At 40.5% G+C, this 15,867-nt stretch overlaps 1 protein-coding gene across 1 annotated transcript in view; it reads right to left on the reverse strand.

Moving 5' to 3' along the window:
• Nucleotides 1-5,800: 5,800 nt before the first annotated feature.
• Nucleotides 5,801-15,867, reverse strand: part of LOC141130133 (cystatin-A-like) — a 35,197-nt gene continuing 25,130 nt past the window's right edge. Inside the window, exons 2-3 of the mRNA XM_073618086.1 lie at nt 9,709-9,810; nt 5,801-6,258 (exon numbers count right to left, since the gene is read on the reverse strand). Of these exons, the coding sequence (XP_073474187.1) occupies nt 6,130-6,258; nt 9,709-9,810 (231 nt within the window). The 3' untranslated portion in view covers nt 5,801-6,129. The remainder of the gene's footprint in view (nt 6,259-9,708; nt 9,811-15,867) is intronic.

The raw sequence follows: 15,867 nt of genomic DNA on the forward strand, positions 1-15,867 counted from the left end.
GTGTCAGGCTTGTGGCTGTCAGAGTCTTGCTAGGCCTCATGGGATTTTTAGTTCTGCAACAGCTGGAGGTCCGCTAATTGCATATCCCTGCAGTAATGTCACCCTGAGACCCCGCCCCTTGTGACGGCAAATGCCATCACAAGAGGCGAGGTCTTATAGTGATGTCACCATTATGGGTCTTTTTTGGCATAGGGTTTTCCCTCAAAACCCATACCAGACCTGGTATGGTCTTGAGGGGGACCCCACGTCGTTCTTTTCTAAAATTTTTAGCCTGGGGTTCCCTTTCAAGATCCTCAGAGCACAAGTCACATGATGCAACTTCTATTCAAATCAATGGGTGGAAAGTCAGATCAGTTAAGACGACTCTCATAGGGAACCATTGATTTTGAATAGAGGCAGAGAAATGCTGCTAAAAGCTAACGCGGCTAAACCCGCATTAACACCAATGTAAAAAGCTACCAAAAGCTCGTTTTTACAGCCGCTTTTTCCTGGTGTCCGTAGTGGCTTTGCAGTTCGTTTTTTTAAGATGTCCACCCTGAAGAGTTTAGTTACCACTAGAGAGTGTCCTCTGTTACGGTTTGCGCTAAAGTTGGAGTATCCCAAGGCTCACCCTACACCTCAACCAAGTTTAACCAGCATTAAACTTCAAAAAGACCCTTGCTGCCTGGTTATTGTTTTGAGAGAATAGGAAGCTGCTGTGTGCCTGGCTGCCTGGGTACCAAGAAGGGAATAAAACCTGGGACAAAACAGCGAGACCGGCTTGGGGTGTGTGCTACACTTGTATGATGTAATTATAGCAAGGAAAATGCAGTCATCTGAAACATCGGGTTGAGGGGACTTTCCAGGCACCATATATCAAACAGCCAATGTATAAAATTAACAAACCTTTATTAATTCCAGTTATTTTTGTATACAGTGGAAAAAGCGTTCACAGGCCATACATTAACAATTATCATATGTTACTTGCAACAACAGAATCTATGTGTGGCATCACATATAGCGATATATTCATTTCATAAATCACAAATATATTGCCCAAGTGCCCTACCCATTTCAAGACTTGCTCTTCCTCAGGACCAACCTGATGGGCCTTCATATTGAGAATGAAAAAATGTGGTAAAGAATATTTACAGAACAAAAGAAACTGTATGTGTTGGTGTCACATTGTAGTTATATTTACAATACCTCTTACAAAAATATATATAGATGGTACACACAGGATGTGGGAAAATAGCCTTCCAGTATAAATTAAAAACTAGCTACTCTATGTGTTCCCATCCTTGCCAAGGGGAAGAAGAGGGAGACCCACCTAAACCCGCAGAGATCCTAGCGGTGTTGAAATAATATACAGCAAATTAATGAGCCAAAGAAAAAAAATAATAAAAAAAGGACAAAAAGCCTGAAGATGCCTACGAAACGCGTTGCTTACATGTTGGTATGATTAACTCTTCCTCAATAGCATCTCTTCTTTGTCATTGCAGGTAAATAATGGATTCCAAGCAGAAGCAATGTGTTGTCATTGAGTTCTTGATGAAGGAGGGGTGCAGGCTGTCTGACATCCACTGAAGGCTACGGAATGTTAACAGAGATGACACCATTGATAGGAGCAATGTGCACAGATGGTTGAAGAAGCTTAACTACTTGGCGCTATGTCACAGTAGATTTACTGTGGCCGAGTGGCAGCTGCAGGCAACAGCAGCATAAAAGAAAACGTTGCCAGCTTGCTTTCGGGTTTGGGGCGTGCGTGCACACGTCCCTTGCTGACCAGCGCTGTGGTTGCACATATCGTCAGCAAGTGTCAGCCAAAGATTTATGGCTGAGACCTACTATTCAGATTTGTCTAATCACAGCACAGAGTCCTGTGTGTTTACAAACACACAATACTCTGTTCAAGGAGCAGAGATCTGGCTGTTTCTTCTCCCTGCAAAGCAGGTAGAAAGAACTGCCAGATCTTTAGGTAAAAGCAACGCACATTACATATTGTTAGGCACACAGTTAACTCCTTGATTGGCCAAGTTGTTAATGCCTTCCCAGCCATTGTCATTAGTACAGTGTCACTAGCACTGTCAGTGTCAGTTAGTGACCCTCCCAGATAGTGTCTGTTAGTGCCAGATTGCCCACCACCCTATCACAGTCCCACTATAAGTCGCTGATCCTTGCCATTACAGTATAGTGTCCTAGCTGCGTAAATTCCAGTATACAGTATATACCATAATTTGCAGACACTATAACTTTCACACAAACCAATCAATATACACTTATTGGGATTTTTTTTTACCAAAGACATATAGCAGAATACATTTTGGCCTCAATGTATAAAGACATTTGATTTATTTTTTTATGTATATATTTTTTTTTTTTTATTGGATATGTTTTATAACAGAAAGTAAAAAATATTGTTCTTTTTCCACTTTTTGTCTTTTTCGTTCATATAATAAAAAAAAAAACCCCAGTGGTGATAAAATACCACCAAAAGAAAGCTCTATTTCTGTGAAAAAATATATATAAATTTCATTTGTGTATAGCATCGCATGTCTGAGCAATTACCAGTTAAAGGAGCGCAGTGCTAAATAGCAAAACAAATGCCCTGGTCATGAAGGGGGTAAAACTTTCTGGAGGTCAAGTGGTTAAAAAAGGAGAAACCAGCATTGAAGCCACACCACGCAGTGTGGGGATCATCAATGTTGGACATCTTGCACACCCTTCTTCATCAGGAACTCAATGATGCCATGTTGCTTCTGCTTGAAATCCATTATTTACAGTGTCTTGAAGAAGTATTCATACCCCTTTACATTTTCCACATTTTGTCATGTCACAACCAAAATTGTAAATGTATTTTATTGGGATTTTATGTGATAGACCAACACAAAGTGGCACATAATTGTGAAGTGGTAGGAAAATAATAAATGTTTTTCAACATTTTTTACAAATAAATATGTGAAAAGTGTGGGGGGCATTTGTATTCAGCCCCCCCGGAGTCAATACTTTTTAGAAACGCCTTTCTCTGCAATTACAGCTGCAAGTCTTTTTGGGGATGTCTCTACCAGCTTTGCACATCTAGAGGGGGACATTTCTGCCCATTCTTCTTTGCAAAATAGCCCAAGTTCTGTCAGATTGGATGGAGAGCGTCTGTGAACAGCAATTTTCAAGTCTTATATAATACCATTACAGTGCTGCGCTACCAGTATAAATCAAAAAATAAATGTCATCATCAGATACAAGACATGTGCATACATCAAAAAAATAGTGACAAAATGAATTAATCCATGTGTATAGTCCCAATAAAAAAATGATTGTTGCAAAATAGAACCGCACGATATAGTCACCAACCAATTAATATAATTATTTAATCAAGTGTTGATCCGGAAGGATGCAGTATCTTGTTCTGGTGCCCCCATAGCTAATAGCAGGCAATCGCTGTTTCCCGTTCCGGAATGGACACGCTTTCGCGCACGGCTTTGCCGGCTCTGCATTGATTAGCATTACAGAGGAGGAGTAGGGTTGCTTTGCAATCAGGGGATGGGAGTGTGTAAATTCAACTGTGAGACGTCCTGTCCCTGCCCCTACTGAAGAAGTCATGCCCACTTGATGTAACGCGTATAGGGGGAGGAGTTTCAGTTGGTGATGTCATCCCGCGGTCATCTCGTTTTTTTACATGTCTAAATAGCCCACACTGCTTAAGTGCTGCACTTGTGAGTATCCTGTATGTTATTTTATTGGAGGAAACCATTAGAAACAGAGAGCACTAGACCCGGTGTTTTTGTTTCCATTATATACCCAATGTCCTTGAGGGAAATTCGAGACCAGTAAGGAGGAAGAGGGTGATACGGAGGGATTACATGCTAGCATTGCGCCGGGTCGATCCATTGATTACCCCTAAAGGGGACCTGCTGCGTCTGACCCACTGGTGAAACAGGGGTCAGACTGTAAGGTGGGCGGCCAGAGTATATTGGTGGAGGAGAGCACCAGCACTTTTTGAACATTTATTGTGCACCATTTGGGTGAAGATTTACCCCTGATCATAATTACTCCTTTCCTAATTTTGGAATTTGCAAATAATTTTTTATTGGGACTATACATATGGATGAATTCATTTTGGCACTATTTTTTTGATATATGCACATGTCTTGTATCTGAAGATGAAATGTATTTTTTGATTTATACTTTATATATGTTTAATGTGAAATGAACACCTTTTCAGTGTCAGCAGCAACCAGGTGGAGGCAATTTATTGTACTCTGATTTGCACATTATTGTTATTCATTATTAGGAAGTTGTATCACTTGTATTTATTATTATATTCGATAGTGAGTTGCGCTGATAGATTATTGTTTTTTTTTTTTTATTCATTTTCAAGTCTTGCCACAGATTCTCAATTGGATTTAGGTCTGGACTGTGACTGGGTCATTCTAACACATGAATATGCTTTGATCTAAACCATTCCATTGTAGCTCTGGCTGTATGTTTAGTTGTCCTGCAGGAAGGTGAACCTCCGCCCCAGTCTCAAGTCTTTTGCAAACAGGTTTCCTTCTAAGATTGCCCTGTATTTGGCTCCATCCATCTTCCCATCAACTCTGATCAGCTTCCCTGTCCCTGCTGAAGAAAAGCATCCCCACCACATGATGCTGCCACCACCATGTTTCACGGTGGGGATGGTGTGTTCAGGGTGATGTGCAGTGTTAGTTTTCCTCCACACATAGCGTTTTACTTTTAGGTCAAAAAGTTCAATTTTGGTCTCATCTGACCAGAGCACCTTCTTCTTCATGTTGGCTGTGTCCCCCACATCAGTATCACATGGTAGACATGTGCGATTCGTTTAGTTACAAATTTGTTTAACAAGTTATGACAAACTTGTTAATTCGGAATTAACGAAGACCCATTTAACAAATTTTTCCAAATATTCGTAAATTTGAAAACCGGAAAATTTGAAATAATAACTAACTAATAATAACTTAACTATTACTAACTATTAAATTATAGGTATTGGAATTTCCTTTCAAATTTGACTGTTAGTGAACGTAACAAATACGAATTTATCCAAAGTTATGACTTATCTGAAAAATATAAACAAATGGAATGTAATGAATTAATAATAATAAATAACAATAATAATAATAAAAACTTTGTATTATTATTTATTATTAATAATTTGTTCTGTTCCATTAGTTTAGATGCAGCATTCATTATTTTGGATAATTTGTAACTTCGGATAATTTCGTATTTGTTATGTTCACTAACAGCCAAATTTGAAAGGAAACTCCAATACCTACAATTTAATAGTTAATTATTATTAGTTTGTTAGTTAGTTATTCTTTCAAATTTTCTGATTTTATTTACTATTTTTGTATTTTCAAATTTATGGATTTTCAAATTCTCTAATTTACAGATTTTTGAATTTACGAATTGCGATCATAATGAGTGACCTGAAAAAAAACCCCCAAAAAAACAAATGAAATGAAAACGAATGAATTTTTCGGCAGTGCACATGTCTATCACATGGTATCAGACTAAAGGGGACTGAATAAAAATGCACGCCACCCTTTTCAGATATTTATTTGTAAAAAAATTTGAAAACCATTTATCATTTTCCTTCCACTTCACAATTATGTGCCACTTTGTGTTGATCTATCACATAAAATCCCAATAAAATACATTTATGTTTTTGGTTGTAACATGACAAAATGTGGGGAATTTAAGGGGTATGAATACTTTTTCAAGGCACTGTACCTGCAATGAAAAGGAAGAAGAAGAGTTACTATGGAGGAAAAGTCACTCTAAAAACATGTGACATTTGAAGGACCTATATAAATTAATAAAAAAGTTATGTCCACTTTTAATTACTTTTGGTACAGTCCTCGTATATGTGCTAACATCTGTCTTTTAAATAATTTGATCATTTAGTCTTGTGAAGGCTTTTCAATAGTGCATTTCACGAATTAAAAAAAAATGTTTAAAAAAACAGTAAAAATAAAAATGACTAAAATTTTATCAAAAATTGTGTTGGTGTTACCAATCTATACAGGCACCCCCTAAAGTCCCATCAATATTTCTTGTACTGATTACAGGACAGAGTTGGCTACAAAAGGATCACCCAGGAAATAATTAATGGTTGTCGTTCTCATCTCCATTTTAAAAATATTCCAGGTCCTCCTCCCTTTCTCTGTTCAGCTGGAAAGCCAGTAAAGATGGTTCCTTACTTCTTTGATGCATCGGTACGAACGCTTTAATGTGGATATAAGAGTTATCACCGGTCTCAACCTGAAAAGATCAAAAGTTCATAAGAAAATAATTACACTTTTAACCTTTGTATCTTCACTGGTATTTTAGTTATATTGTTAGGCTTTATATCAGGAATCAGAGTCGGCCCCACCCATGCCCGTAATAGGAAAAAAATACAAGCATTAAAAATGGCTGCAGAAAGATGCACAGATCTAGCACACAGTTCATCAGCACCACTTCCAGGGCACCCTCCTCACCCATCAGACATATGCAGCCAATACAACATCTGGGACCCAGCAAGGTGGCAACCCACCCCTCTAAGAATTTCCCATACCTTTGGAGGAAGGAGAGTGGGGGAACCCAGCACAGCGCAGTAAAAGAGGGGAGAGAGAGAGAGAGAGAGAGGGGACGGGGAGGGGGGGGGGGAGAGAGGAGAGGGGGGAAAGAGAGAGGGGGAGAGAGGGAGAGAGAGAGGGAGAGAGAGAGAGAGAAGGAGAGAGAGAAGGAGAGAGAGAGAGAAGGAGAGAGAGAGAGGGGGGAGAGAGAGAGAGGGGGGGAGAGAGAGAGAGGGGGGAGAGAGAGAGAAAGAGAGAGAGACAGGGAGGGAGGAAGGGAAAGAGAGAGAGACAGGGAGGGAGGAAGGGAAAGAGAGAGAGACAGGGAGGGAGGAAGGGAAAGAGAGAGAGACAGGGAGGGAGGGAAAGAGAGGGAGAGAGGGGGGAGGGGAGAGAGATAGAGGGGGAGGGAGATAGAGAGAGGGAGGAAGATAGTGAGAGGGGGGGAGAAAGAGGGAGAGAGAGAGGGAGAGAGGGGGGAGAGAGGGAGGGAGAGAGAGGAGTGAGTTGAGAGAAAGACCAGGGGTGACAAAGAGGAGGGAGGTGAGAGAGGGGGTGAGGGAGAGAGAGAAGGGTTGTGGGAGAGAGGGGTGGTGAGAGAGAGAAAGAGAAGAGGGGTGAGAGAAAAGAGGGTGAGATAAAGAGAGAGAGGGGTGAGAGGGAGGAGTGGGAGAGAGAGATAGGAGGAGGTAAGAGAGATCCCTAGTCCTGTCCCTGTCTGCAGCCCCTCCTGTGCCCCATGTCCCAGTCTGTGAGGGCACTGGGGGAGTGGAGAGCCCTGGGGGGTGGGGGGGGCAAAGAACAGGGAGGAGCTGGAGAGCACTGGGGGTGGGGTAGAGAGCACTGGGGGAGGAAAGAGCAGGGAGGAGCTGGAGAGCACTAGGGGGTGGAGGCAGAGAGCACTAGGGGGGCAAAGAGCAGGGAGGAGCTTGAGAGCACTGGGGGGTAGGGGCAGAGAGCACTGGGGGGCAGAAAGCACTGGGGGGGCAGGAAGGAGCTGGGGGTGGGGGCAGAGAGCAATAGGGTAGGTGGAGAGCAGAGGAGGGGTGAAGGCTGGGGACTGCTGGGGGGTGCTTGAGAGAAGGAGAGGAGTCAGAAAGAATGGGAGTGGAGAGCAGATGGGTGGAGAGAACTGGGAGAGGAGCCAGGATGATCAGTGATAAGAATGTTCCTTACATTGGTGATCAGTGAGAAGAATGTTCCTTACATTGGTGATCAGTGAGAAGAATGTTCCTTACATTGGTGTTCAGTAGGAAGAATGTTCCTTACATTGGTGATCAGTGGGAAGAATGTTCCTTACATTGGTGATCAGTGAGAAGAATGTTCCTTACATTGGTGTTCAGTAGGAAGAATGTTCCTTACATTGGTGATCAGTGGGAAGAATGTTCCTTACATTGGTGATCTGTGAGAAGAATGTTCCTTACATTGGTGATCAGTGAGAAGAATGTTCCTTACATTGGTGTTCAGTAGGAAGAATGTTCCTTACATTGGTGATCAGTGGGAAGAATGTTCCTTACATTGGTGATCAGTGAGAAGAATGTTCCTTACATTGGTGATCAGTGATAAGAATGTTCCTTACATTGGTGATCAGTGAGAAGAATGTTCCTTACATTGGTGATCAGTGGGAAGAATGCTCCTTACATTGGTGATCAGTGAGAAGAATGCTCCTTACATTGGTGATCAGTGAGAAGAATGTTCCTTACATTGGTGATCAGTGAGAAGAATGTTCCTTACATTGGTGATCAGTGAGAAGAATGTTCCTTACATTGGTGATCAGTGAAAATTATATAAAGTAAATAGAAATTATTTAAAAAAAAATGTAAAGCACACCCATGACTCTCGCAAACGCTCTATATGAAAAGCTTTATGTAGGACGAGCACATGTATGTAAACATGTGTCTATAGACGCAAATGCTTGACACGGGAGCGCGTCCGAAAAGCAACCTCCCACAGGAGAGCGCTTCTCCTATTGGGTTATCTGTTGCAGGGAGGAGCCGCGAGAGCCACCGGGGGACCCCAGAAGACGAGGATCGGGGCCACTCTGTTCAAAACGAGCTGCACAGTGGAGGTAAGTATAACATGTTTGTAATTTAAAAACAAAAAAACAAAAAAAACAAGCCTTTACAATCACTTTAATTTTGGAAATGTATCGTTTTTGCACTTTTAATGTAAGCTTATTTTTCTCTATTTTCTATAATAAACATTTATTTTGAACATAGTGCAGAGAAATTCTGTGATGAACGCATGTAGTGTGGGCAGTGCAATATGTAGGTGGGGATTTGTGTGGGTGTGGCTTGAGTGTGGGTGGGAACACATGGGCGGGGACAGGGGGCCCCAGGATCTCCTATTGCACGGGGGCCCCATGAGTTGTCAGTCCGCCCCTGGATATGACACTGAACACGTGCACTCAACTTCTTTGGTCGACCATGGTGAGGCCTGTTCTGAGTGGAACCTTTCCTGCTAAATCGCTGTATGGTCTTGGCCACCGTGCTGCAGCTCAGTTTCAGGGTCTTGGCAATCTTCTTATAGCCTAGGCCATCTTTATGTAGAGCAACAATTCTTTTTTTCAGATCCTCAGAGAGTTCTTTGTCATGAGGTGCCATGTTGAACTTCCAGTGACCAGTATAAGAGAGTGAGAGCGATAACACCAAATTTAACACACCTGCTCCCCATTCACACCTGAGACCTTGTAACACTAACGAGTCACATGACACCGGGGAGAGAAAATGCCTAATTGGGCCCAATTTGGACATTTTCACTTAGGGGTGTACTCAATTTTGTTGCCAGCGGTTTAGACATTAATAGCTGTGTGTTGAGTTATTTTGAGGGGACACAAATTTACACTGTTATACAAGCTGTACACTCACTACTTTACATTGTAGCAAAGTGTCATTTCTTCAGTGTTGTCACATGAAAAGATAGAAGAAAATATTTACAAAAATGTGAGGGGTGTACTTACTTTTGTGAGATAATGTGTATTATAGAGATAAAAGACTGTTTTCTTGCTTTCCTGCTGTCCTACAACTGATTAGCTCCATGGTTATCTTGCCTAAGGTACCTCCACCGTGTAGCTGCCACACATAACATGCTTCTGCTCATTGTAGAAACACCCAAAACGATGTCAATAATGTTACATATTAGCCAACAATGTTACCTTGAAAAAATAATTCTTGCCGGCAACAACTTGAGTACTGACGAGGATTGCCTTAAATCTGCTGGGGTTTGTCCCGGACAGTTTCACAAACTCTTTCTTCACCTAGAAACATACAAACTGCATCAGGTTTGGAAAGGCACAAATATAATCATTGCTGATTGCATCAGACTATCCAGGTAGTCTTGCACAGTGCAGCTGACAGCTACTTCAGGAGAGAAGCCATGTATGAAGGAAAATCTGAAGGGTCAGAGAACAGAATCCTACAGTCTATGGACTGCAGTCATTCAAAAATTATATACAGTATGACTGCATAAGAATTATATATATCCAGAACCTGCATATATAATAATAATTTAATACAGCGGTCTCCAAACTGCTGCCCAGAGGCCAGATATGGCACTTTGCTTGCTTTTATTCACCCCCTATTTCATCCACTGATGCCAGCAATGGGGCATAATTCCCCATTACTAGCATCAGCATTACTGACGTTGGATTTTTTACTACTCCCAGTGAGCGTAATGACACCAGTGATGGGACACAATTCCTTTCAACGACAGCAAGGATGGGGCACAATTCCTCCAAATGACACCAGTGATGGAGCACAATTCCTCTCAATAGCACTAATAATAGGGTAAAATTCTTCCCACTGACACCAAAGATGGGGCATTGTTTCTACTGACGTTGGAACTCTTGCTACTTCCAGTGGGCGCAATGACATCTGTGATCGGGCACAATTCCTTCCAACGACACCAAGTACGGGACACAATTCCTCCAAATGACACCAATGATTGGGCACAACTCCTCCCAATGACACCAATAATAGGGTACAATTCCTTCCACTGACACCAAAGATGGGGCATTGCTTTTTTCTACTGACGTTGGAACTTTTCCTACTTCCAGTGGCCATAGTCCGGTCCCCCTAAAGTCTGAAGGACAGTAAATCGGCCCCTTGTTTAGAAAGTTTTGAGATCTGATTTAATACATACAGTAGATGCCTTCATACACTCTAAAGCCAAAGTTTGTGGCCACAAGACCATTAAACCTACTTGTATGGCAAAATAGTATGTGGACCCTCCTCCATACGATTGAATCTTAGTGTTTCTAATAAATGGTACTGGTATTACTACATCATATGAAGACATTGTAGACAATTGTGCTCTTCCAACCTTGTGGTAACAGTTGAAGACTCTTATCTGTTGTAGCATGACTGTGCCCCTATGTATAATGCTAGCTCCATAGAGACATTGTTTGACCAGTCTGGTGTGGAGGAATAGCCCGTACAGAGCCCTGACCTCCACCCTGCTGATCACCATCCATAAAGACATGGTTTGATGAGGAACTTGAGTGGCCTGTCTTGACCTCAGCCCTACTGATCCCCAGCCATTAAGAAAAGGTTTGACCAGTTTGGTGTGGAGGAATAGCCCATAGAGAGCCTTGACCTCCACCCTGCTGATCACCATCCATAAAGACATGGTTTGGTGAGAAACGTGAGTGGCCTGACTTGGCCTCAACCCTACCGATCACCTTTGGGATGAATTGGAATGCTGATGGTAAGCCAGGTCTTCTCACCCAACATCAGTACCTGATCTCACAAATGGGGACCAATCACCACATACACCGTGCAATATCTTTTGGAAAACCTTCCCAGAATAGTGGAGGATGTTATAAACACAAAAGGAGATCAACTCCATATGAATTAGACAGGTACACTGCTAAAAAAAAAAAATTTTGTTTTCATTTTCGTTTCAATCGTTTTTTGTTTTTGCGTAAATTCAAAAAATGTGTAAATTCGTAAATTTGAAAATTCAGAATTTGGAACATCTAAAATTCGCAAATTCAAAAATTCAGAGTTCGTAAATTCGAATATTTGTAAATTCAAAAATTCGTTATTCGTAAATTTGTAAATTAGAAAATTCGGAATTCGGAAATTCGAAAATTAAAAAATTTGGAAAATCGAAAATTTGAAAATTGGGAAATTCAGAAATTAGAAAAACTGAAAATTAGAAAGAACGAAATCCAAAAATCCAAAAATGAAAAAAAAATAACTAATAGTAATTGACTATTAAATTATAGGTATTGGAAATTCCTTTCAAATGTGGCTGTTAGTGAACGTAATGGATAAAAATGTATCTGAAGTTCCGAACTATCCGAAATAAAGAATGCCGCATTTTAACAAATGGAACGGAACAAAATAATAATAAATAATAATACGTTTTTATTATTATTGTTATTAATTTGTTATGTTCCATTTGTTATTACGGATAATTCCTAACTTTGAATAAATTCGTATTCATTACGTTCACTAACAGTGAAATATGAAAGGAAATTCCAATACCTATAATCTAATAGTTAGTAATAGTTAAGTTATTATTAGTTAGTTATTATTTCAGATTTTCGAATGTTTAGGTTTTTAAATTGTCGTACTTATTTGAGGATTTTCGTTCTTTTGAATTTCTGAATTTCTGAATTTTGAATTTCCGAATATTCGGATATTTCCGAATTAATGAATTTGTCTGAATTCCTTAAGAAAACTAATTTGAAACTAAACTACTTGCACGTGTCTAATTACGAATGGCTATGGTTTTGGAATGGGATGTCCAACAAGCTCATATAGGTGTAATGGTCAGGTATCTATAAGCTGTTGAACAAATATATGAAATTCCACATGTTGACAAAATTATTTAAATTCAAACAGGTTTTTTACTCAATTAGATACCACAGGAAGCAAAAGGTACAGGATATAAAATGGGGGTTTGAAATAGAAGGCATTGATTCCATTAAAAGTCTAGGCCAGAATCATTAAATGAGTCACATTATTTGTATACTATGCTTTCCAAAATATAAAAAGTAGAAAGATCCTAAAAAGGTAAAAAGCTTCACGTATTCCATCCCAACATTGAAAAAAATAGGGGTACAATGTGGTACATTGGGGTACAAATGGTGGTACATAACAGTATGAGTGGCAATAGTACAATAACATCACTTTTTAACCACTTGCTGTCTGCCCCATAGCAGTTTTACTGCTACAGGGCGGCAGCTGTGCGTCGGATCGTGTGCATGGGCAGCTCGCTCCCACCATGATCACACACAGTGGGAGCCAAGGGCCGGGTACTGCGGACTCGATGTCCACCAGCACCTGCCGATCATCCAGCAGAGAGGCAGAATAATCGGTCTTTCTATGTAAACAAGGCAGATCGCCGTTCTGACAGGATGGAAGGCATTGATCCTGTGACTCTGCACAGCAGGGACTAGGACCCATATCTTCCCCCTAGTAAAAGCACCTTCCCCACTGAATAAAAACACTGGCTAGGCACACAGTTAACCCTTCGATCGCCCCTGATGTTAACCCCTTCCCAGCCAGTGTCATTAGTACAGTGACAGCGCATATTTATAGCACTGATTACTGTATTAGTGTCACCGGTCCCCAAAAAAGTGTCAAAATGTCCGCCGCAATATCGCAGTCCCACTATAAGTCGCTGTTCATTGCCATTACTAGTAAAAAAAATAAATAAACAAAAATAATTAAAAATCTCCCATAATTTGTAGACGCAATAACTTTTGCGCAAACCAATCAATATACGCTTACATATTACCAAAAATATGTAGCAGAATACATATTGGCCTAAACTGATGACATTTTTTTATTGGATATGTTTTATGACAGAAAGTAAAACATATAGTTTTTTTGTTTTTCTTTTTCACAATTGACGGTCTTTTTTTGTTTATAGTGCAGAGAATAAAAAACGCAGAGGTAATCAAATACCACCAAAAGAGAGCTCTATTTGTGGGGGAAAAAAAGGACATACATTTTATTTGGGTACAGCATCGCATGACCGCGCAATTGTTAGTTAAAGTAAGGTAGTGCCGTATTGCAAACAATGGCCTGGTCATGAAGGGAAAGGGGGTAAATCTTCCAAAGGTCAAGTGGTTAAATTGCCATTCTTAAAGTGGTTGTTAAGCCACTCTAACCTGTATACACCATCAGGACTGCCTCCTATTGTAGTATCCCCCTCTGTGTGTGATTTATAAAAATAAATGCTGCAAATACCTCATTTCACTGCCGAGATTGCAATCACATGACCAGCCAGCTTTCTCCTTTCCTCCTCTGAGAGATGCAGTGGGCGGGGCTGAGATTCTTCTACTGATGTCAGTCAGGGGGGAGGAGGAGACAGCTGGCTGGTCATGTGATCGCAATCTCTGCTCCTAAATGAGGTATTTACAGCATTTATATTAATAAATCATTCACAGAGGGGGACACTGGAATAGGAGGCGGTGCTGATGGTGTATACAGGTTAGTGTTTTTGGGAGCATCAGGAGGGGGGGAGGGGCGGCTCACACACAGACAGAGAGGGGAGGAGGACACAGGAGCAGAGAGGAGAGCAGATAGCAGGCTGCGGATGACAGAGGCACCTAAACTGACCACGGTGTCTGGTCTCAGCAGCCATGATACACTGTGGTCAGTTTACAGAGGGGTGGGGAGAAACTGGCAGGATCAGCCAGGTTTTTTAGGTGTTACAGGGGGCCAAATGACACAGGACAAGCACTGTGTCATATAACATGCATTAAAGGAGCAGGAACCATTTATTTATATTTTTTGGGGGTTAACAAACGCTTTAACTATAATTGTTTTATGCATATAATATTATGTATGTGATGTATGCATATATTATATGTTATATTATTATATATGTAGCTCTACTTTCATGAGGGCCACTGATAGAAACTGTACCCCACTGGTTGCCCCGACTCTGCAAGTCCTCCAACATCTGACACCAGGGTTCAGTCATTTTTACCGCTGACACCAATAACAAGGAACCTACCCAGTATTAGTGAAGCAGTTCAGGAATGTTTACTGTGATAAAATTGACACATAAAAGTGCACAACATGACACTATAGGTAATGAAGATATTTTATCTGTACAATACATAGCTCCCAACTGTCCCTGATTTCGAGGAACTGTCCCTGATTTTCGAGCAATGTCCCTCTGTCCCTCATTCCTCCTCATTTGTCCCTTATTTTGGTCTGATTTATATAGATGTATATAAAATGCACTTTTTATCTATCAAAAAAGTGTTTTCCAGCACTAAACCTTTCATCTGATTTTTAAATTGCTGCATTCGTAAATTCCAAAAGCCAAACTAAAGAAATAGTAGTGGTAAAAAAGCACTTGTGGGTTTAAAAAATCTTGTTTTTTTTTTATGTACAATTCTCCTTTAAGAGGGCGTGGCAATGGGGTGTGTCCTATGCCTGCATACTTTTTGCTGATAGGTGTCCCTCATTCCCATCTCAAAAAGTTGGGAGGTATGACAATACAGTACTAGTATGAAATTCTGTTTTGCAGTTTAGGAATTTATGCTAGCAAGGCAAAATTCAAAGAAAACGGTGCGACTAAGTTCAATCACAAAAACCTGTGTGAAATGTGAACGGGCAGCAAAGAGGCAAGGGACTGACATTTAATAGAACTATGTCAAGTCACTCCTCTCTATCTCCTCAGCCCACAGGCACTAAACATCAAACAATTAACAGACATCAGCAAACTGTTGTGGTTAACCACTTACAGACCGGAAGATTTTCTTGCTTAATGACCGGACCATTTTTTTTGCGATATGGCACTGCGTCACTTTAACTGACAATTGCGCGGTCGTGCGACGTTGTACCCAAACAAAATTTACGTCCTTTTTTCCCCCCACAAATAGAGCTTTCTTTTGGTGGTATTTGATCACCTCTGCGTTGGGTTGCCACCTCATCCCTTTAAACCCAAACACATATGAATTACACAGGTTCTGAGGCTAATTTAATTCAGATAAGGCACGGAGTGTGTATAATTACCACCTTAATCAGCCACAGAACTTGTGTAATCATTACGTGTTCGGTTTTAAAGGGATGAGGTGGCAACCCTACCTCTGCGGTTTTTATTTTTTGCGCTTTAAACAAAAAAAGATTGACAATTTAAAATTATATATATATTTATTTTTTGCTATAATAAATTTACCCAAAAATGTTTTTAAAAAAGAAATTTCTTCATCAGTTTAGGTCGATATATATTCTACACATTTTTGGTAAAAAAAAATCGCAATAAGCGTATAATGAATGGTTTGCGCAAAAGTTATAGCGTCTACAAACTATGGGAAAGATTTATGGCATTTTTATTATTATTA

Source organism: Aquarana catesbeiana, linkage group LG02 (genome assembly GCF_042186555.1).
Source record: "Aquarana catesbeiana isolate 2022-GZ linkage group LG02, ASM4218655v1, whole genome shotgun sequence".
Lineage (NCBI taxonomy): Eukaryota > Metazoa > Chordata > Amphibia > Anura > Ranidae > Aquarana > Aquarana catesbeiana.